General features: G+C 28.9%; 2 protein-coding genes across 11 annotated transcripts in view; one reads left to right on the top strand and one right to left on the bottom strand.

Annotated features, from left to right (window-relative positions):
* Positions 1-108: 108 nt before the first annotated feature.
* On the top strand, positions 109-2,449 carry LOC118445736 (protein phosphatase 1 regulatory subunit 42). Of its 4 annotated transcripts, none has more exons than XM_085660869.1 (6): positions 109-556; positions 625-930; positions 1,028-1,262; positions 1,338-1,457; positions 1,538-1,697; positions 2,040-2,449. In XM_085660869.1, the coding sequence occupies exons 1-6, from the start codon at positions 419-421 to the stop codon at positions 2,083-2,085; spliced, it is 1,005 nt and encodes a 334-aa protein (XP_085516995.1). In that variant the 5' UTR covers positions 109-418; the 3' UTR covers positions 2,086-2,449. The 4 variants fall into 4 exon arrangements, with proteins under 4 accessions (XP_085516995.1, XP_035731430.2, XP_085517059.1 ...); XM_035875537.2 differs by having other exon boundaries at positions 113-556; positions 1,538-1,675; positions 1,744-2,449; XM_085660933.1 differs by having other exon boundaries at positions 120-453; positions 1,538-1,675; positions 1,744-2,446.
* A 994-nt stretch (positions 2,450-3,443) lies between these two features.
* Positions 3,444-23,793, bottom strand: part of cora (erythrocyte membrane protein band 4.1 like coracle) — a 34,486-nt gene continuing 14,136 nt past the window's right edge. Inside the window, exons 2-22 of one of the 7 annotated variants that reach the window (XM_035875640.2) lie at positions 13,920-14,092; positions 13,710-13,857; positions 13,337-13,631; positions 12,871-13,209; positions 12,594-12,766; positions 12,347-12,486; positions 11,495-11,581; positions 10,783-11,016; positions 9,502-10,269; positions 8,671-8,778; positions 8,463-8,567; positions 8,258-8,362; positions 8,052-8,156; positions 7,843-7,950; positions 7,640-7,741; positions 7,449-7,550; positions 7,240-7,347; positions 6,866-6,976; positions 6,131-6,235; positions 5,475-5,684; positions 3,488-5,382 (exon numbers count right to left, since the gene is read on the bottom strand). In XM_035875640.2, the coding sequence (XP_035731533.2) occupies positions 5,203-5,382; positions 5,475-5,684; positions 6,131-6,235; positions 6,866-6,976; positions 7,240-7,347; positions 7,449-7,550; positions 7,640-7,741; positions 7,843-7,950; positions 8,052-8,156; positions 8,258-8,362; positions 8,463-8,567; positions 8,671-8,778; positions 9,502-10,269; positions 10,783-11,016; positions 11,495-11,581; positions 12,347-12,486; positions 12,594-12,766; positions 12,871-13,209; positions 13,337-13,631; positions 13,710-13,857; positions 13,920-14,078 (3,792 nt within the window). In that variant the 5' untranslated portion in view covers positions 14,079-14,092 and the 3' untranslated portion in view covers positions 3,488-5,202. Of the gene's footprint in view, positions 5,383-5,474; positions 5,685-6,130; positions 6,236-6,865; positions 6,977-7,239; positions 7,348-7,448; positions 7,551-7,639; positions 7,742-7,842; positions 7,951-8,051; positions 8,157-8,257; positions 8,363-8,462; positions 8,568-8,670; positions 8,779-9,501; positions 10,270-10,782; positions 11,017-11,494; positions 11,582-12,346; positions 12,487-12,593; positions 12,767-12,870; positions 13,210-13,336; positions 13,632-13,709; positions 13,858-13,919; positions 14,093-23,793 lie in introns of all 7 variants that reach the window. The other 6 variants (XM_035875643.2, XM_035875644.2, XM_035875645.2 and 3 more) reach the window with 6 other exon arrangements.

Below are 23,793 nucleotides of genomic sequence, written 5' to 3'. Positions count from 1 at the left end.
CCTTATACAATAAATATATATATATATATATATATATATATATATATATATATGTACGCACTATTTTAGTAACCTTATACAATATATATATACATACACGCACTGTTATGTAGTAATATGACAGTAATACTGATTATCATATAAATATAATAATAATATAAATTTGTGTTTATAATGTTAATGAAAACATTTAAGATTTTGGAAATATGGAATACTATTAATTTATTAATAAAACATGCTTTTGATCATGATTATGAACTTTATAAAACTTGTGATTGGTCCATTGTACTATATGATTTTTGGCGATCAACGTAACGCTTGTTTAATCGATGAAACTTAACTTTATATTTCAAAGGTTAATACCTTTTTGAATAGTTTTCAATCTTTCAAATAATTTAAGAAACAGAAATTGATAATTATGGTGAAATTAACATCAAAATTTATCGAAAAAAAGTATGCTCAAGTTCGATCAAGATCTCTTAGTAAATCAAATAAAAAGCAAGAATTATGGAAATTAACGCACTTATACATGAATGGAATGTTTATCAATGAAATTGTAAATTAATTTTTACAAAAATTATGCGACCGTTCAATTTTCATATTAAACATATAATCTTATTATAGGGTAATTTTGCGGTATGTAAAAATTTAAAAGTGATATATCTTCAAGATAATAATATATCACGTATAGAAAATTTACACTTTGCGACGAATTTAACACATTTATATATGCAACATAACAAAATAAAGAAGTTAGAAAATTTAGATTGTCTACAGAATTTGCGCAAATTCTATGTAGGATATAATTGCATTAGTGTAATTGAGGGATTAGAAAATGCCGAAAATTTAATAGAGCTACATGTAGAAAATCAATCCTTAACTATAGGTGAAACATTATGCTTTGAGCCGCGCAGTGCTGTAACATTATCTGTAAGTTGTTTCAAAATAATTTTGCATATTACATTATAATTGATTCATAGAAATTTATGTGTTAATATTATGCATATTATGTGATAATATATTGCAGAAATGTTTAAAAAAGCTTAACATATCAAATAATAAAATGACGACTTTAAATGATATAGCAAATTTTAATGAATTGGAAATTTTGGAAGCAAAAAATAATTTACTTGAAGATATTGAAGATTTAACTCAAACAATAAGTACATTAATTTCACTCAGAGAATTATATATGAATGGTAATCCAGTTGTTCAAAAACACAGATATAAAGAAAGTCTCATTGCTAACAGTAACACATTGGGTTGGTTCATTGTATAGTTTTTATATTTGTTAGTAAATATAGTAGTTAATATAACTTTTTGTTTTTTGTATATAGTAAATTTAGATGGAAAAAATATTTCTGATATTTGTCGCAAATTTTTACAAACTTTTAAAGAGAAACGTTTTAAACAATCTATTAAAAAGATAACAGTACCACTAACAGATGACATTGCAAGTATGTTTGTTTATTTAAGTATTAACTATTTGTATCATAGTAAATATTTAAAAATATTATATATATTTTCATAATTATAGATTCTCTGAACTTGCCTCCTGCATTTAAGAAATCTGTATGTAGAGCAATATTTCAACATCCTGGACCTAAACTATCTATAGCAGTTATATCTGCTATGGGTGAATTACAGCCTCAGAGTTTTCCATCATGGAAAACGGGTAAAAATATTAATAATATCAGGTAAAGATAAATTATTATTGGTTTAATAATAACACTTTTTTATTAGCTGCTGGTATAAACAGTCTAAAAGATAATCATATAACACCAAGACCATTTTGGAGGGATACAACTAACAAAAAAGAAACGTAGAGTAAATTCACTGAACAAAAATCAATCATATTACCATTAATCTGATAAATATTGGCAAAAATAATTATTAATGTCAAATATATTTTGTTACCTATTATCTATATATTGGAATTTTTTAACAACTTTACATTCGTATAAAAATAAAAATGATAGATTGTATAAAAAACTAATAATTTCTTATCAATTACACAATAATACTTTTATACATTTTAGCACTAGCACTACATTTGATCTATTAGTACTCATTTATATAACTTGATATTTTCACTTAAACCTACTTGTGAACAATACCGTATGAATAAAAGTGTAGTATGGATAAGGTGTAAAAAAATAAGAAATAGATAACTACAAGTATGTAGATATTGGTTCATTTCAAGAAAGATATAACACTTTTATATGTATTCAATCTGTAGTAATATAAATACACTTGAAATAAATGAACAATAAAAATATCAGAATGTAAACTTATATACTACATTTGTACGCTGCTTGAAAACCCATACATAATCTTTAAAATTCGTTTTATGATAATTTAAATCCAACTGAACAATACAAGAGTCAATGGTACTTCAAATATTACACAAGTATAATAATTTAGTTTCTGCCTTTTTATTTAATATCATAAAAGTAATTAATGCTAGACTATAACACTGACACAAAAGCTCATACTATTTCTAAGCTGAAATAATATATAAATATAATAATCTTTTAAGAAGTTCTAAATAAATAATATTCAAATGATACATTTTTTATGATACACAATTATTAGTTACTACAAGCATGGAATGTTAGACACAGTACAAAATGACATTTTTTATGAAATCTGAAAATAAAACAATGAAAATCGTTAAAAATTTGTTATATGTATATATATATATACTATATATATGTTATATATATACTAAACTCTCAAAGAACTTTATATTACTATTTTCAAATAATTTCAAGATTTTTAAAAATATAACACAATTTATCCGTTATTTTAAAATTTCATGTCATAAAGTATTCATAAAATATTCAAACTGATTATGATTATGTGCTTTCGATAAATGCAATGTTAATGCAGCGAAAGTACATAATACAATACATTTGTAGTTACAAAGCATATTTTAATTTCGTAATTAATGCTAATGCAAACAATTTCTAGGATTTTCCTTAAAAAATAATAGCAGATATTCTTATAATTAAAGCATTTTTATTTTGATAATAAATGAAACAAAAATAAATATCTTTATAGATAATTGAAATTGATATATTACATTGTTCAAAACGAAATATTTTCTTTTTAAGTGTATAGTTTGACTGAAATATTTCCAAAGACAACGTAGCATAAAATCTGTTGTTTGTCAATTATATTTTGAAGAATGAATATGCACATCTATAATAAAAGTATAAAATAAAAATAACCGTTAAATATAACATAAAGCAAAATTAAAAAACTTTAAAAGTATTTTCTCATGGTATGTACATAAAAATTAGAATATATATCTCTTTATAAGCCTGTAAAAGTATAAAAATAAAAAATTGAAAAATCTTTATAAGCAATAATCATATAATGCTTGTAACACTGTATCATTTGTGCAAGATACATATTAACTAATAGCAATAAAGTATTTATACCATATATATTATCTCTAAATTATTCTTAAATCAATAATTCTCTAATTTATTAAAGTCTGTAGTATTAGAAAGAAAACTATATGTAAAAAGATCAACTATTCATTGATATGCATATCCTTATATACCATATCTCATATATATAGTATATATATCTGTTATAAATATCAATATATATGCAGAATTGTGATAAATTCAAGAAATAGTTTAAATTGAAAATTACATAAACGACAGAAGAGAGAAACATTGTCTCCTTTAATTTCAGTACTTAGTTGTACAATAAAATTGCAGTTATTAAAATTCTAAAATATGAGATGAGAAAATGAATTATCTTCTGAAATGTAGTTCTAAAACTACATAAGCTATAGCTAAATTTAGACATATACGCTGACCAATGCATCATTGCTGTTGGTGTTTATTTATATAATAATCTATTAATCTCTATTAATATTTTAGTAATTATTATATCTTTTAAAGTAAAATGTGGAAATCTGCACAGTTTCCAAAACTGTGGTGTCTTTCATGCACCAACGACATTATTAAATGAAAATTAATTAGCACTTCTAATAATATACTTTCTTTGTTTTGTATATTGCTTAACACTAACATTATAGAGTTGGAAACTTTGAAGATTTCAATTGTCCTCGTAGTACAGCATAATAATACACAGATATATGTATAAATCGCTGAACAACTAGGACATATTCTTATACTTACTGTTATTATTTCGACCGAACGAGTTTTACTCGATATCGTTTGGGAACTAACAATTTCATTCTGTTGTACTGTAATTCCCATCCTCATTTTTTAAAGCAACCTTCCTTGTTTCAGTTGTGACACACACGAACATACATAGCAATTAAGCTAATTTCATTTGCATTTAAGCAGTTGAATGGATATTACATGTGTATTTATTACTTATCACTTACAAATTTTACAGAATATTAATGAGCAAACCTTGTATGCATGGAATAATAAAAAATTGTATATCTTGTAAGTAATTATGTAATACTATTATAAGACTGTTCAAACATTTGAATGAAACTAGTCTGTTCTATTGTTATCTATATAGACCATGCTCAAGGATTAATCAAATGATATAGAGGTCAAAAATATGACAATGCATTAATAGCAGAATTAGTGACTTTATACACTTTTGAAATTAGTAATATCATTTTGTAAAAGCTATCTTTTTTCACATATGAAAATTATGAATAGACGACATAGATTTTTTTTTAAATCAATATTTAAAATTATCAAAATTTTTATCTGAAGGGCACTCTGTCCTCTTTTCGTAAATATTAATGGCTTATTCATTTGTTTATATACATACGTATTTATGTATATGTAATATGTATAATAAATATCAAGGTATGTGTATACACATACACTTTTAATTATCTGAACATGAACACGATTGTTTATGGTATAAGGTACTACGTTCCATAAAAAACTTTATTAATGACTTCTTCTTTTACTAACGAACTTGATTTTCAATCAAGCTTTAACTCATATAATTGGGTAAGCTTCAAGAAGCAATTTCCCAAATCCTTTAAGGAAAGGCATCATAATTAAATGAATGTACGCAAGGGCTTATTGACGATAATTCAGTCTGACGATCATGCATCAAACAGATGCATAACAGTATGCAATATGTAATAAATGCAAACACGTATCTTCATATTTCTTTGCTTTGAAGATATCATAGCTTTTCAGACAGAGTGCCATATAATTATAGATTCTATTTTAGAAGAGGTTGTTACTGTGCCATCTGCTGTTGGATTTCTATTTTTTCAACTGTCATATCAGGATTTGTTGCAGCAGCCTCTTGAATAGCTTCCTGTAAAGCTTTATCATGATCAATCGGATCACCATCCGATTGTATTGTTATTTTCTGTTCTACGCGTGTTTCCACTACACCATCCCGTTCAGTTTTGTACTATAAAAAGGGTATTAAATATATAAAAATATAAAGACTTATTATAATAATTTACTTATTATAATGTAACAATAAACAATTGTTATACTTACTGTTATTGTTTCGACAGTACGAGTTTTACTCGATATCGTTTGGGAACTAACAATTTCACCTGTTGCACTGTAATTCCCATCTTCGCTTTCTAAAGCAACTTTCCTTGTTTCAGTTGCAACTAATGGAACTGTCGTTGTAGTTGTTACATTACTATCAGGTTCTCCAGTATATACGTGCGTTTCAGTTACTACTATATTTGCAGGATCACCCTGTATAAAATTAATGTACAAATACTGCTATTAAATGAATGTTAATGAATCGACCAATGTTAAGTTATTATACATATATATCAGATATACACTAGCAACACATGTTTTTATATTATACAGAAATGATCAATAAATAATTTCATACAAATAATTCCTTTATAAAATTTTTCCATTAAATTAGAAATAACACAAAATAACACATGCACGTCCTTTTAAAAATAATATTAAAACTTTATTTTATAGTAGGTATTTTACATAAAAATATGATTATTAATTTTTTACTTTTTCAATAAAAACAGAAACCTAACAGTTATCAAACCTGAACATAAACAACACTAATCAAGATAATAATTTGCAAACTAGTTTTTTTGGTAAACACAACAAAAAACGTACATACTTTGCTCATTTGATGAATAGAAACATTATAACTAAATTTTGTGAATTACCTGATAATATTGATTGTAGAAAGCTTGTTGGTCATCATCAAGATCAATTGGTGTACCTGAATCTCCGCTGCTTGAACTAGATGTACTGAGCCTTCGTGAAAACAGCTATTTCATGCAACGTGTTAGCCAAGCCGCCAAAATTAATTATGATGTAACAAAAAAAAAAACAAAAAAAAATTGGATTAAATGAATAATGACATAAGTTAAATTATTGTTAAAATGGCTCAACTTCTTGCATAAAATAAACAATAATCCTTTCCCATGTAATTAAAAATTTCGTCATATATATATATATATATATATATATATATATATATATATATATCTGTATACATAAAGGATTATACATGTGCTATACTATATAAGTTAATATATACCTTTTAATTGTATTGTTTTTAAATGAACTAGTTAATCCCTTTATTTGAAGATCAGATATTAGTATGGAAAAAAAAATCATATGAAAAACTTTACACTTTCATAAATACTAAAACTAATAACTAAAACTGATAATGTTTAGTATCTCTCAACGTATTTAATAATTAAATTTTTTTACTACGCTTATATTGTTATAATATATAATTGTGCGTAAACATATATACAATAAAAAAAACAAATGAATTTTGTATTGGACAATGTTAGTATAAATTCCAAATAGTGCACACAATTGTTTACATGCTTTGAATAAAGTCTTTAAGCTTACACAAATACATTATTAGATATTAAACTTTATTTCACCTGTTCACCCGAAAGCACATGACTTGTAGTCCGAACTTCTTGTGTTACTACTCTTTGTTCTTGTCTTGTTGTACTGGTCGCAGTTGAGTATGCTACAGTCTTTTCCTCTACCTAATGCAAAAGAGCAAATTATAATCTAACATAAAGAAAAGCATTGAAGTGAAAAAAAGTAATAATTCTATGGAATACTCTAATATACTATAATCTCAAATACAATACTCTCAAATTTATTCCAAAACAATTATAAATTAAATGATTTGTATAATACGATTCCAAATTATTGTAATGCAAATACTGATATTTCGTAATTTGTAAAAAAGAATAATTTATGCTTCGTCATATAGAGTATTATAATATATCAATGATTTACAAACCTGACTTGTTTTCTGATTTTTTTCAAGATCTTCATGCATTGTTGCAGTTCGTGTAGTAACAGCTGTTGCTGTCATGTATGGGGCTCTACCATCATCTGGTGTTTCTGCCTACATATAACTACAATTTACTAATGATTCTAAATACATTTCATAAGTAATTAGGATACAAAAGATTATGATTAATAAAGTCAGCCATCAAAATAACAAACCTGACTTGCTTTTTGATTTTTGTCATGATCTTCATGCATTGTTACAGTACGTGCAGTAACTGCTGTCATGTATGGGATTTTACTATCATCTGGTACTTCTGTCTATATACAACCGTAGTTTTACAAAGAATTCGTAGTTTTACAAAGCATGGACATTATAATGCAATAATTAAAGCACGACGATCACAAACCTGATTTGTTTTGCGACTTTTTTCAGAGTCTTCAAATATTGTTGCAGTGCGTGCAGTAACAGCTGTCACATAGGGAGTTTTACTATCATCTGGCATTTTTGTCTACATACAATTACAGATTTACAAAGCATTCTACACGTATTTAATAAATAGTAAATGGATGGAGATTATAATGTAACAATTAAAGCATGACCATCACAAACCTGACTTTCTGTTTGACTTTTCTCAAGATCTTCATGCATTGTTGCAGTGCGTACAATACCAGCTGTTATTGGAATGTATGGAACTTTACCTTCACTTGATGCCTCTTCCTACATAAAACTACAATTTCACTGTGGATTCTAGATACATTTAACGAATGATATAAGCACGGAAGTTACAATAAAGATATTGAAGCGTGACAATTACAAACCTGAGTTGGTTTTAAACTTTTCTCAAAATCTTCATGCAATGCTGCGGTACGTGCAGTACTAGATGCTGATGTATAAGGGGTTTTACCGTCTTTTGGTACCTCTGCCTACAGAGAACTACAATTTTACTATGGATTCTACATATATTTAACAAACAATAAAAGCACGGAAATTATAATGAAAACATTAAATCATAACGATCACAAACCTGACTTGCTTTTGGACTTTCTTCACGATCTTCATGCAATGCTGCAGTATGTGCAGTGACATATGCTGACGTGTAAGAGGTTTTACCGTCATTTGGTACCTGTGCCTACATAGAACTACAAGTTTACTGTGGATTCTACATACATTTGACGGACAATATAAGCAGATTAAAATAAAAAAATATATAAATTAATATAATCACAAACCTGACTTGTATTGGAACTTTTGTCAAAATCTTCATGCAACGCTGCAGCACGTGCAATAACAGATGCTGAAGTATATGGAGTTTTACCATAGTTTGATGCCTCTGCCTACATAGAACTAACATTTTACTATAGATTCTAATTGATTTACTAAACAATAAAAGCATACAACTATAATAAATAGAAAAATATAGTCATAAAAATCACAAACCTGACTTGCTTTTGGATTTTTTTCAAGCCCTTCATGCATTGCTGTAGTTCGCTTAGTAACGGTCGTTGTTGTCATATGTGGGGATCTATCATCATTTGGAGTTTCACCCTACATATAACTACAATTTTACTAAAAGTGCTAAAAGCATTTAATGCAAAATATTTAAGTTATAATGAAAAAATTAAATTTTAATAATAATAATAGTAATAGTAAAAAAGAAAATTACGCATATATTTTATTGAATAATTGTAATATTAGTTACAATTACTACTAGTTTTAGTGCTAAAAATTTCATGTAACTTAAGAGTTATCAATTTTGCAAAATTATATATCTATGATACTTACTATTATAATATTTGGAACAATATACAGCGATTGTTGTTGTACTTTTAAGCTTATATAAACATACACACACAATTACATGTCATGCACAATACATGCATATAAATTCGAAATTACATGACAAATTTATCATGTATTATGTGTACAAAATATAGATTCTTTGTTATTGTTCTGGTAGGTTACCATATTACTATATCATATTTTGTGTATGATAAAGTAATATTTTTACTTTATTAAAATTATTTATACGTACGCGATGGAAAATATTATGACATAAAATGAATATCCTCAATGAATATAAATTAAATCTTTAAATTATTTTCTGTTAATAATTAATAATGCATATATGTGCATGTTGCATTGTAATAAATAGAATGAAAATGGAATTATTTAATAGTTATTCAATAATAGCAACAAATCGCCTTTTTTGTGGCATAAGAAATAGAATATAAGAATTCTAGGTGTAATGCAACACATATGGTTTCATACCTGAGAAGAATCTTTTTGATTAGGTAGCCTGTAAGTTGTAGCTTTTTGTTGTTCTTTAAGACCAGCCGACTCGACGTAATTAAGTCCAGGAGTTTTTATTCCAGCTTGTTGTAGTTTATCTATGTCTTTTGTTTTTCTTTTCTCCACTGATTCTACTACTTTTTTTTCTTCACCTGGAGCATAATTAAATGCTAAACCCGTTGCTTTGCGACTAGCTGCAGTAGGAGATTGTTGATCTCGTACACCTGGAGATGCCGGTCTGTCTTCGTAAGAGAAACCATGAGGCGTAAACGGTTTCCTCGTAGATGAAGTTTCTGTTTCTTCATAATCGTACGGTTTTGTATAACCAGGACGATCAGAGTTCATAACAGAATCTTTTGATATATCCGTGATTATTTTTTCGCGTATTTCTTCCGTTTCTTTTCCCAACGTTGAAACATCTGATTCGATATCATGTTTTTCTATCGAGTCATCCAAATCTTTCTTTTTTTGCTTTTTTTGTTTACTTTTTTCTTTTTCCTTTTCTTTTTGTTTCTCTTTTTCTTTCTGCTTTTCCTTCTCTTTTTCTTTTTGTTTTTCCTTTTCCTTTTCTTTCTGTTTTTGTTTTTCTTTCTCCTTTTCCTTTTCCTTCTCTTTTTTCTTTTCTTTTTCTTTATCCTTCTCCTTTTCCTTTTTCTTCTCTTTTTCTTTGTCTTTCTCTTTTTCCTTATCCTTTTCTTTATCCTTCTCTTTTTCTTTTTTGCCGAAGAGGAAACCACCAACAGGACTCTTTCACAATAAACAAAAACATGCAATACAAAAGAGCTTTCATGCTGTATCTATCAAAATAATCTATACATAAAATATATATAAAATAGTATACAAACATACTAATTTCTACATATAACAACCATATCTTTAAAAGAAACTTTAATTGACAAACATGCGTATGTGAATCATAAACAAATCAAATTATTTTGATAATTTCATGTAATAGCAATATCAAGTGATAACTGTTATTTTTACTTTAGAATTGCTTACTCTTCAATAATAGACATTTTAAATAAAAGATTAAGAAATTTTTGATACTATTTATTGATAAATAGATATGAATAACGAAATTCAATATAGAATGTTCTATATTGTATTTAATCAATATTAATGATGCAACTATATTGTGATCTTTTTTAGAATCAATTATATTATTATTATAATACTTTTTTTCTCAAATCTAAGATATTGACACTGATTAAATAAAGTATAATAAGTTACAGATGAATTATCGGCAAGCAATGAACTTACCTTAATTTTTTCCTTCTTTTCTTTGTCCTTTTTTTCTGGAGTTTCCTTGTCCTTTTTTTTTAAGTCTTTTTTACTGGGCGATTTCTCATCATTGTTATCAAGAAGAGCATTATCATTAATTAAATTAGAATTGTTCAGATCATTATGGTTTTCCTTCTCATTTTCATTTTGTTTATCCTTCTTCTTCTTAGAAAGACCACCGGGCGGTAGGACTGCAATTCCTCCGACCGGTTTCTACAAGTAAAGTGATACAATCACACGTCTTTTCATGCACAAGCATAAAGCAACTATAATGTAAAGGTAAAATAAAGCATATATCGCACTACAATTTTTTGGCACAAATCGCATGCTCCATAAATAATTACGGTCTGCGCTCTCAAGAATTTTTAGTTTGCTGTTCTAGTTACAACTGTTTCACGTATCATAATATTGTGGCTAATGGTATATCTATAAATTTTAAATATTGAATTATTTTGATGTTATAGAAATATTAATGTTCTTCTAATTATCCATGCTTGTAAAGTACTGAGATACCTATGTAACTATGAATTTTGTTATTGAGGCGTTGGCCGTATTATCTTCAACAAAGCTGTGAATGAGAATCAGCGGCATGCATAAAAGAAATGAAAACATTAGAAAATCATCACACTGTAGTGTAATTACAATTGTGATAAAACAGTGCGATTTAAAAACAACAAATGAAATTATATACCTTTTTGGTACGATCTGCATCATACTCTCCTTCCAGGCTACTGGTACTGCTGGCAGATGTTGTTCCAGCACTTGTTTTTCGTGTGAGCTATTGATGTTAGTTATTGCGTGAATTAGTTATTATAGTTGAAGCACTATATTCTGTATATTAGACTCGTCTGATAACTCTTTTGAAGTAAGTTATTATGTATATGTTTATCGCGCGTATATATATGTTTTATACTCTAAAATCACTTTATAATACTACAGAAAATATAAGTGTTTCAAAAAATCAGTAATGATAAAATAATATTTCTAATCTTTCTATAAGAACGATGCTAATGCTTCTAAATCATTAAATTTGAATGTTGTATTTAACTTAGATAAATCTTAATATGCAAAAACTGTATGCTTTGATACATTCATCCATGTCTAACACATGATATACAGTACTAACATGCTGTCACTAAATGTAATAACCGATTATTAAAATGGATGTAGAGGTGCATGGTGATTAATTAACATATTACAACTATACATTCTCTTCAGCTATTAACACATTAATGTTATATATTACCTAATTTCTATGAAACAATTGTGTTCTACAGCGCTTCCTAGCATCATATATATATATATATAAAATACATTGCAAAAGTGTTACTTGATAGTACTTCATAAACTGTTTGTATTAATCTGTCTATTTGAAAGCGTAGACCGCAAATTGAAGTTAAAAGTGTTTGTTTTTTAGTATCCGTTAATATAAATTAACATTATTCAAAATTTGCATGATAAACTCATGCAAAATCTACAAACTATATATCTATAGACTAAATTCAATTAATAAATATAATAATTGATTAAATATATATGTTACCTTCTCCTTTTGCTTTTTAATAGGACTAGGCCGTTGATCAATGTGTTCCATATCAGGAATCATTTCAGGCTCGTAACTCATAGTATGACGTTTACTTGGTTCTGAGCCGTAAGTTTCAACTGGTTTAGGACCACCTAAGGCTGTATAAAACAATTATTTTATTTTAACGTATTTCACCTTATTTTTAATAATATTTGTCATTTTTATAAAATATTAACTAAGAAAATATATAGGAAATTTATCATACCATCCATGCTACGTGATGTAAGACGACGACCACTTAGAGATCTCTCAAATTGAGGAGGTTGTCGATCTATAGGAGTCTTTTTCGTTTCATAATGCGTTCTCCCAGAGTATCGGAAGCGAGATCCTAAATGTGGTAGTAATCCAACTTTCTTTACAGGCTCTGGACTCATGAGCCTGTAAAAATAAATAAAAATATATTGTTGATATGCTTAAGTATATAAGAGGATAATAAAAGACACAAATTAAAAGTATAGGCAATAAAAGTATCGAATAATTACCTGAAGAAAGTATGATGCTCTACGCAAACCTTCCACAATTTTTTAGCTGCTCTATGATTCGCAAGTTTGAAACCAATCGTGGATTCAAATTGCTCGAATTCACCAGGCCGTATTTTTATGAAGAAGTTATGCCTCTTGTAAGAAATCTTTAAAATTTTCGGCCATGCAAACCTGTTTATCCTTAAGCGATCACGATAAACGAGAAGACCAGATGAACAGACACCTAACATTATATCAACGCCTTCTGAATCTTTCGCCGGATGTAAATCAACTCCATACATCGCTAATTTCTTTGCATTCTCTAAATAATGCAGTTCTGCTTCGGCTGGAGACTGACCTCTGCAAAGATATTAAACATCGTATATTTAACAAAGTTCATTTTTAATTCGCTGCAAAATGTAAATATTTTTACGAGAATCAAATGATAAATTTGTTTAAAAAGAAGAAAAAAAAATCAGAAACGAACTTATGTGTTTTGTGAAGATCCATAACTTTCTCCACTAATTCTGGTGTCTGATTGGGAGCAAATTTAAAGTCTTTCAAATACGTTCTTCCATGTTCTTCCGGGTCATAATCTCCAATTTCTGATTGAACTAGATAAGATCCAAGAAGAGCATGGGTTACGAAAGAGCACGGTAAACGCTCTTTAATAATATCGTTTCTAATTTGTAAGCATAATTGGTAGCGCGTAATATCTTCTTGTAACTGAGCTGGATCCGGAGGATAGAACTTCACCTCGAAACTGAATTTCCACGGTTCGTCTGCGAAAGATAGAAAATATCAATTAAATGTCATTATAATTTATTATATTTTGATATTTTTTATCACGGATCGCTTACTTTTGACAAATTTGACAATTCTTTTATCTAGGTCTAACCAGTTCCTTGAATCATCCTTATCCTCGTAGATAAGGCCAAAATAATCTTTCTCGAGTAAATTCATACTTTGACATATCATATCGAGGAGATCCTGTCCCTTCGCCTTTCTCTGTAACATGATTAAGATTATATGTAAAATATTTTTCTCTTTATTCATTTATCGTCACTTACATCGATATAAAAATCTTTCACGGTGCCATCTAATAAAGTGATTTTCGCCAAAGCCATTTTTCCTTTGCTAACTGGACTTTTGGTTGGCGAATTAGTTCCGGTGCCATTTTCCGCTGTGACTTCTGGCGGTATTGCAGCAGATTTTTGTTCTTCCGGCATGTTTCGGCTCTATTCTGAAAAATTCATTTAAAGTTCTATTCTTAAAATCTTTATCCTCGTACATAATATTCGTTCATTTATCACATCCGTTTCATTTCGAGCAAAGTACATTCTCAATATAAAACATATATAATAATATATTAACTTTCTCCTATTATTAAATTGGAACGGTAAACAATCATAAGAAAAACATTTTTTTCGACGATCTTTTCGACAATAAGTCGATGTCAAAGAAGAATACAGAAAATGTTTTATGTTTGATCGAGATATTCAAGTATAGATCCCGTCTAGACTAGAGGGTGCTTTGTAGAGAGAAATAATCAATATTTGTGAGAGTACTCTCGAAATGAATGTATGGTTCAGGTACCTTAGGGGATAAATATCGCACTGTTGTGACTTCGACGACGAAAAGAAAAGAAGAAATTATTCGCTTGGGAGAAGTTCCCTCGCACAGATTCACCGAGCTTGTATATCCGTCCAATAATTAATGAGAAACAATTAATTTGAAAAAATCTCTGGAATAGAATCTCAATAGTGTTTCGATAAAATGTGAAATTAGTATCAAACTGTAAGAAATGTATATGATATATTAATAAATTCTTATCAATTATTACACTATCACTATAACTCTTTTATTTCGATACTAGAATAGTTCTGGGATCTATAGGATAAAGTGTCTTTGATTTCGTAGGAGTTTGAATTGAGTTACATGACAGAGTTCTCTCTCTCTCTCTCTCTCTCTCTCTCTCTCTCTCTCTCTCTCTCTCTCTCTCTCTCTCTCCCTCTCTCTTAAACGCGCGCGCAATACGATGCAGCCAAGTTTCTTTGCTACGGGTCATTGGCCCTTTTCCAAGATAGCAGGTATACATTAAAATGTGTATGTGTATGTGTGTGTGTGATACTCGAAGTTTTAAGGAAAAAGCCGATATTAATTTAAAAAGAAACATTTTGTAATTATCTACTATCGTTCCAACGTGATACGTGATTCCGTTACGAAACGTTCCCGTTTTTAATTTGAAAAATTCCAGACGATTTAAAGAAGCAACAAAATAGAAGAATCAACAACGTGACCGGATATCGCACTTTAACTTCAATCATCATTGATCGATATCCTGTTACGTATATGCGTACGTAACTTACGAGATAATGGGTTAACTGCAAGTACGATTCTAATCATGTATTTCGTTGTTAACACGTTCTGTGCCAAGCCATTTTTGCCTGACTTGTCGTTCAGGCCATTTGATATTTTGATTAAAGAAAAAAATACCACCACCGGTGGTACACATGGCACGGTATGTGTTAATATTTTCATCAAGCGTATTTTTTTTTATAAGAATTATATTTGGTTTCAACGAAAATCAAATGTTACCAATACTATATAATTTTAAATAATTCATAAAATACATACATACACGTCTTATACAAAAATTAAATATTAAATTATATCACTCTCTCTCTCTCTCTCTCTCTCTTTCTGTATATTGAAAGAAGTATATTATGTACGAATAATCATATCGTTGTATCGAGATCAGATATAATTACTATTTGAATAGAAAAAATAATAGACAGATCGGGAAAATTAAAATTCCCCTACGAGTTCTAATGCGGAAGAGTAGTATCTCCGTGTCTTGTATGCGACCACTCTATATAGCGTGTTCGATAATGTTATATGTATTACGTTACCGTGGTGTAAATCCCTACAAATAAGCAATCACATGAGTTCATAGAAAACCACGAGAGAGATATTCTGTCTCTCAGAATTTTCGACATCCTCCGTTTTGTTGTTATTTTCGACTTCTCGGTTAGACTCCCATCGGAAAACAAGAATTAAGCTAAAAATGACAAATTTTGGGGAAGGTAATTCGTAAAAATATAATTGAAATATATTTTGCTATTAATAATCGTATAGAGAATAAGTGCACGTAGTATCATATTATTAAATTACATAAAACTATGATATGTATATATTTATAAATTATTTGCGAAAATATATAATATATAATACACATTTATATATATATATATATATATTCATATAATTATATATTTTATATGAAAATTTTGATAATTGAAATTGATTAGTGAAATAATATTTCAAAATTCAATGAAAAGTAATGATGTATGCATTATCGAATAAAATGAAAAAACTATATAAAAATTTGATTTGAAAAAAATATTTATAGAATATCGGGGGAGAGGGTAGAGTATGAATTTCTTTTTCAGTCGATTGTAAGAGGATTACGAACCGTTGAGAGAACGGAGAGAGAGTTGCGAAATGTCGTCATCGCTGGAAGCAGGCGTCCTTTGCACGTTATTCTCTTTGGCAGTAAAGAACGATGAGGCAATACACCGTGTGTGGATAGACGACGACGACGATGATGACGCGATAAGTCACACATTGAATGTATCATATTAGTGGTGACCTTGATGAGACTTATCGGTGAGCAAAAATAATCAAAAAGAAAGAAGAACGCAAGTGAAAGAGATCTCTAACATGTAACGATTCATACAAATCGAGTCTATGCCTTGGTGGTTCTCTCTGTTTGTCCATCTACCAGCAAAAAATTTAATAATATGGAAATTGTAGATTGTATCAATTTCTACTTAAACATACTGTAAGTGCGTTAAAATTAGTAAGCTCACGCGAATTTCATAACTACGATAAGATAAAACTATTTTAGTCGAAGGTTAATAGCCAACCTCCTTTCTTCCTTGAATTTCTGGTAAGTGTGATGTCTGCATACATATGTATATCGTGTACCATTAGTTGCTTTCCCTTGATATAGCTTATGATATGTTTCATCGCTTTTATCGAACGAAAGTTGAACATGCAAAAGAAAAAGGGAAAGAATAATTATGATCGCGAAAATAAGACACGAGTGCACATATATAAGAAACATTTACATATTAAACTAATACATTTCATTGTACATTTTATGTGTTCAATGAAGGTGAGAGTTAAAAAAAGACTTGACATTTTTTGGCACCCATCAAGAAAAACTAGACATTTTTTTTTAACACGTTCGTCCCAGATTCAAGAAAGAGGCAAATACGGTCAATAGTTGTTTCGCTGACAGGTCGGTTTAAACTTTAAAGGGCCTCATGAAAAGGGCCACCTAGGGCTTAGGCAGTGTTGAAAGAATCTTTTTCTCTCGTTGCGGACTCCTTTCAGAGGCGCGTGAGCTCCATTTGGCCGTGTGTCAAAAGGGCTGATTGTAAACGAGGGTCGCGTGATCCCTGGCATACGCCTACACGTACACTCACATTATTAACGTTGGTGCCTTCCATACTTCTTCTCTCTCTCTTTCTCTTTCTCTTCGTCTCTTTCTTACCAATGCACCAGCTTAATGAAAGAATTTATGTCTTACACCAAGTTGTCGGTGATATTATCTTTGGCGGTCGTATATAAACTATTCAAACGTTAAGTGTCTCGATCGAGTTATATCTTTATATTATTCAATATTTTTTGAATCATTAATATAACTTCGACAGCTTTAGTGTAATAGAATTAAAGCATATAGGTAACATATCATTAATAATAAATATATTTCTTTTTGAATCATTATAACATATATATATATATATATATATATCATATATATTATACATATATTATGTATTATTTACTTAATAGGTATTATAATATTTTTCTTAAAAGTTTCGAAAAAAAAGAAGGAAAAGAAAAAAAAGAAATTTAATCATACATTAAAAAATTAATTGAAACATCAGACGATGTTACAGTAGAAATCAGGAAAATTTTGTAATCTTTCATTTATCGCATACGTTAATAGATTATAATGAAGGCTAACGAGACTTCCGATAGACAGATGCATTCGAAATACTCTTATCGCATTCTAGTTCGTACACATATTTAAAGTGATAAAAATATATATTCAATCGAATTATCAAATATTTACGTTCGTTCTACCATCCAACTGTCTATGAATTATTACAATTGTCTAAGAAAACTAAAGAATCTATTAAACTCGTAACGTAATTGTGCAGCATTGTGCAGTGAACGAGATAAATCAGTGGCCGAGAAAAGATTGTTCAATACAGCGAATTGTAATCGACGTACATCCACCATATATATATATATATATATATATATATGCATACATATATACGTAAATATGTACATACATCTATGATATTTAAATGTACTAACGTCATCGCCAAGCAACAATTCGAAGTACCGTACTAAGAGCGTAGTCATCGACACTCCCCGAATAAAGGAAAATCCGCAACGCCCAGTAATTAGTCCTTCGTGCTTTAAATGCGACGCCTGCACGTTCCCTGATTTAATTGCGCCGATGAAATACGGTTCGAAAACAATGGATGCGGTTGGATGCAAATAATGTCGCGAAGTTGTTGAAAAAAGAAAAATCGAACGAGACGACGAGAAAGATTCACGGTAAAACGAGTTTCGTGTTTCATGAAAAAATATCACATCAGTTGTTTGGAAATTTATGTTTTTCTATATATTTTTTTATATCACGTATATAATTCGCATGAATGTTTTTTAATTACGAATTTTCTTGATATCGAAATAAATATTACAATGACTTTGTTGAATTTTTCATTTTCTCGAATTTCTGGTAAATGCAATGTCTGCATACAGATATTATATATTATAATTATATATATTTATAAATTGTCTAAAATATAATAATTTATAAAAAGGTTTGTTTGTTTTGTTTAATTCCGTATTTTTTTAACATTGAAATAAATATTACTATGATTGATTTACGTTGAATTGCTAATTCAAATATTATAATTATATATTCATAAATTATATAAAATATAAAAAACAAATAAAAAGTTTTGCAAGAAGTTTTCTTTAATTTCAAATTTTCTTAATATCGAAATAATTATTACGATGATCTCATTAAATTATGTTTATTTAAAATTGTTATAATAACATATTTTTAAATTATATCTGAAATATAGCTAAATATATTTAACAAATATATTTATATAAATATATTTTATAGTAATATATCACACAAATATTATACGACTTAATTTACGACTGTTTAAAAATAAATACGAGTCACATATAACGATTAAGTCTCCGTATTCTTAATCTTCGTAGAAAAAAGGATATACATTACTCAAAGAAGTTAGAAGAAGCCATAAGGGCGAGCATGATGATGATTCACGATGAGAAAAGAAAACGTGCTCGTTAAAACATAGTACTTCAAAGTTGCGACACTTAGCACTACGGAGAACGAAAAAAAAAATTGAAAAAAGAAATAGTGTGTGTGTGTGTGTGTGTGTGTGTGTGTGAGAGAGAGAGAGAGAACATGATATAAAAAAATATATAACAAAGAAATGTATATTTATAGAAAACTGTAAAGAATGTACAAATACATTTTTCACTTGTTTTAATTATGACGTATAATAAAAGAACGATTTTACAAAAGAAATATTATATATATATATATATATATATATATATATATATATATAAAATTAGAATATAAAATGAGAGAATGATTTCAAGAGAAATATTTTATTAAGTCTTTCTTTAAAAAAATTATAAAACGTATAAATTAATAGTTTAATATAAAACATATTATATTAACAGATTATAAGGAAAAGAAGAAAAAAAGAGGATGCAAACGAGACGATTTACAAATGATGTTTACCATTAAAAATGTCAGAGAGATACAAAGATGAAGACTGTTTGTATCGATTGCATGAGTTCGTCATCTAAAGACTTGAGACGGAATTCTGTATGCACCCTGTCGGTTATGCTAACTATATACCGACAATCGTTTGATCGATCAACCTTTTCCCGTTTCGTAGAAAGATGCGCGAACTAACAATTTTCCGCTTGGTGAGTACGAACTTATACATCTGTAACTACATATGTAATATACATATACATACGTACAGATATATAGATACATATGCGAACGTAAACGAACGTGTGAGAAAGCGAGAATTTAAAAAAAGCTATATATAATATATTGCACGTTCATTTCTTCGAAAACGAGACAAAAAAAAATAAAAAGAAAGAAAAAGAAGAAAAACTATATCTCCGACCTTCTTGCAGTTGGCAGCCATCGTTTTTCTTGTTCTCCGATAACGAATAACATTTATGCACGGCTGCTCGCGTGTCTGGAAGCTCGACAATCCGAAACACGAGCTCTTCTCTCTCTCTCTCTCTCTCTCTCTCTCTCTCTCTCTCTCTCTCTCTCTCTCTCTCTCTCTCTCTCTCTCTCTCTCGCGTATTCGATCACGTGCTTACGAATTTCCAAAGAAATAACTTGAAAAATAAGTTTATGAGTACTGTCGTTGATACATACATGTTTGCTCGAAAGGGAAGAACAAGTTCTCTCGATTATACAGGAATTTTATCATTCTAGTATTGATCATTTGAATAACCAGTTCGTTCTAACACGATCTCCTTAAAAAGTAAAAACAGAAAAAACAAATTAAATAAGTTGCTTGAAAATGAAACTTCACTGAAAGAGACAAGTAGATACATGTTCGCGTTTGTCTTGTTATAATTTTACGCGCCTGCATAACCGTTTTGACTCTTCGCAAAACAAAATAAAAGAATTTTTCTTCCGTTTTTTTTTTGTGTCTTTTCCTTTGTTGTTTTTTTTTCACGTAGAACAAAAGTTATACGTGTTTTCTAGAGGAACTCCTAGAGCTAAATTAACGAACACTAAACTGACTGTTTTTGCAAAATAAAAGAACGAAAAAAGAAAGACAAAAGATATTATATATAAAGAATATACGTATTATATTAGGGGAACCGGAAAGTAATGTCGCTTTCTTAAATTAAATTCAAACGAATAAATTTTTAACAAGTTTTTATTTTTAATCACAATCAAATATCGACATGCGCAGAAACGACATTACTTTCCGGTCCACCTAATATTTATATACAGAAAAATATATGGAATATATTTTTATTTATATATAAAGTTGTATATGTAATCTTTATATATAAATATTTATAATTTTTTCTTTTTTTTTTTTTTTTGAATTAATTCCTCATGTAATTATGAATAAAAAAGTACTAGTCTGGATAAAAAGATGTTTCTGACGAAAGTTGTTTGTTTTTCTTTTCTTGAGTAAAATAAGATGCTAAAAATTATATGTTTCCACTAAAAAAATAATGTTGATTTTAAAATAACATGGATAACATACGTCGAATCACAAATAAATAATATTGTTATGTTTGCCCCTTCCGTCCGAAACCAAACTTTTGTTTCAAACTTTTTTCCAAAAATGCGTTGTTTTCGAGATTTTAGCTGTCTCAATTTAAAGGAACTTACCCTATATATATTTAGAAAGATAAAATATATTATACACATATACATATATCTCTAGTGGGCAAACAAAAGAGTATAAATAAAATTTTCGTCAAAATAAGATAAGTACACTAATATATTTTACATTTCTATTTTTTGCTTATATGTATGTTAGTATGTATATTTTGTAAACATAATCGGATAAGACATGTAGTATCAACTTTCACATTTCAAATACATCAAATCTTATTTATTTTACTATATTACACTTTAAATATTTATTAGTTTAAGTATTTCTCTGCAAAATTAATAATTATATGACTTATATATTTTTTTGTCCGTCCACTAAGGATATATAAAAGATATTATATACATGCACGCACGCACACATGCATACACACAAATATATACATGCATAAAGATTAGACAGAAAAGTATTTTTCACTTTTCATCGAATTTCTTTCTTTGACGAAAAGAATACGAAATAATTGACATGTATTTCCAATCTCAATTTCATATTTCAAAGTGATATACGAAATTCGAAAAGATTTTATCGTCGATCTCTAGGGGTGTCTTCCACGTTCTTCTTTTTTGTCTTTTCTTTTTCTTTTTTTTGTCTTCTCAAACCCTTCTTTTCATTCGCACGCCCACGAACGCTTGCCGACTACTCCTTCGTCTGGGCGCCAAATTCAAAGCATGCTCTTTCCGCGAGAGAGGGTTGAAAAGTATTCTAGTGATGGTGATGCTGATAGTGGGGGTGTGAGGGGATGAGAAAGGGAAGAGCTTGGTAGACGAAAAAGGGAGGGCAAAAGCGATGCAGCAACGGGTGAAGGGACGGGCGAAGGATAGACGACGACTCTTTGAAGCGTGAGATTAAAGGGTCCAATGCTGTAAAAATACTATCGTCGTTACGTTCTAACGATGATTCGCGAAAGCACGATCTTTGTTTCTCTCTCTCTCTCTCTCTCTCTCTCTCTCTCTCTCTCTCTCTCTCTCTCTCCCTTTCTTTTTTTTTTATTTCTTCATTACTTATGATCCGAACAATTTCTCTCCCTTCCAGAGTTCTTCTTTTTTGATCTCATCCAATATTATCCTGCGGTCAGAGAACGCTCGATAAAAAATACAGAGAGAGATAGAGAGAGAGAGGATAGATAGATAGATAGAGATAGAGATAGAGAGAGAGAGAGAGAGAGAGAGAAAGAGAGAGAGAGAGAGAGAGGCAGAGAGAGAGTATAATATTTATACTTTACACAAACACGACAATCAAATCCTCTTGCTTTCTATGAACGAACTGAAACGATTCCAAAGATTTCCTGGGGATTCTTCTTTATCTCATTTATGTTGAAATTAATCCCGTTAAAATTAATTGTTTGGATAACAAATAGAAAAAGAGGTCAAACTAGTTTAGTGACGTTATTCTCGTTATTTGATGAATCGTTACAATCGTTTCCGTAGTTTCATTTCTAACGCAATCGATGCGAGATTCGACAGGATATAGATTATTTCGATGTCCGTTGTGAATATCAATCTCTTTTTGTTTATTCCGTATTAGATCTTTTTTCTCTTTTCTTTTTTCTTTCTTTCTTAGACAACTTTCCGAAAATTGGAATCTTTAATTGGTAGATCTAACATAACATTTTTTTCCTAACTTTTCGGCCATTTATTTTTATTCTAGAACTATAAATGACAAAAAGGAAAAAATAAAATTGGCAGGGGAAAAACAAATGGAATTTGAAATATGTCGTCTTTCTGGTTTTTCATGTTACGTGATGTATCACGTGTATGTATATGTATACACTTATTATATGTACTATATACAGTATACGAATGTTATATATATACATATAAATATATATATACATATATGTTGGCTCGTTACTCCGCATTGTTACATGACACTGCACGGTACCGTGATTCTCTCGACCTTCCGAGATTCCTCTTAACGATTCCAATGTTTCAGATCGCTTTCGATAATTGCTAACGTTGGATTCGTGCCAAGTGCAACGAGAACTGTCATTTTCATACATACGTGTTCACGTATATAAATATATGTGTAACAAATACAACATCTAACAACTAACTAGAAATATCACGTAGCGAGAGAGAGCATTCTTCTCTTTTATTTTTTTCTTTTTTTTTTAACATAATGAAGATAAATGATTATCTAAATTGAAGAGAAAAGATAGCAGAAAATAGTAAACATTAAATCTATGCAAATTTAACGCTTACGTAACGCATGTGATTGCGAAATTACAAAATATTAATGTTTAATGTAAAAATTTAATTTTTCATTCAATTTCGTATAGAAAATTATGAAAATATAATTTTTTCATCATTTCCATTTAAATATTTATATGATAATTAACATACATAATATTGATCTCTTAATGTTATCTCAAATAAATAAAAACATCATGTATTAAAGGTTTAAAAAATAATTAGAA

Source organism: Vespa mandarinia, chromosome 1 (genome assembly GCF_050613455.1).
Source record: "Vespa mandarinia isolate Hongniang chromosome 1, ASM5061345v1, whole genome shotgun sequence".
Taxonomy (NCBI): Eukaryota; Metazoa; Arthropoda; class Insecta; order Hymenoptera; family Vespidae; genus Vespa; species Vespa mandarinia.
The sequence above is the reverse complement of the archived record's forward strand: the minus strand, read 5'-3'. Positions and strand labels throughout refer to the sequence as shown.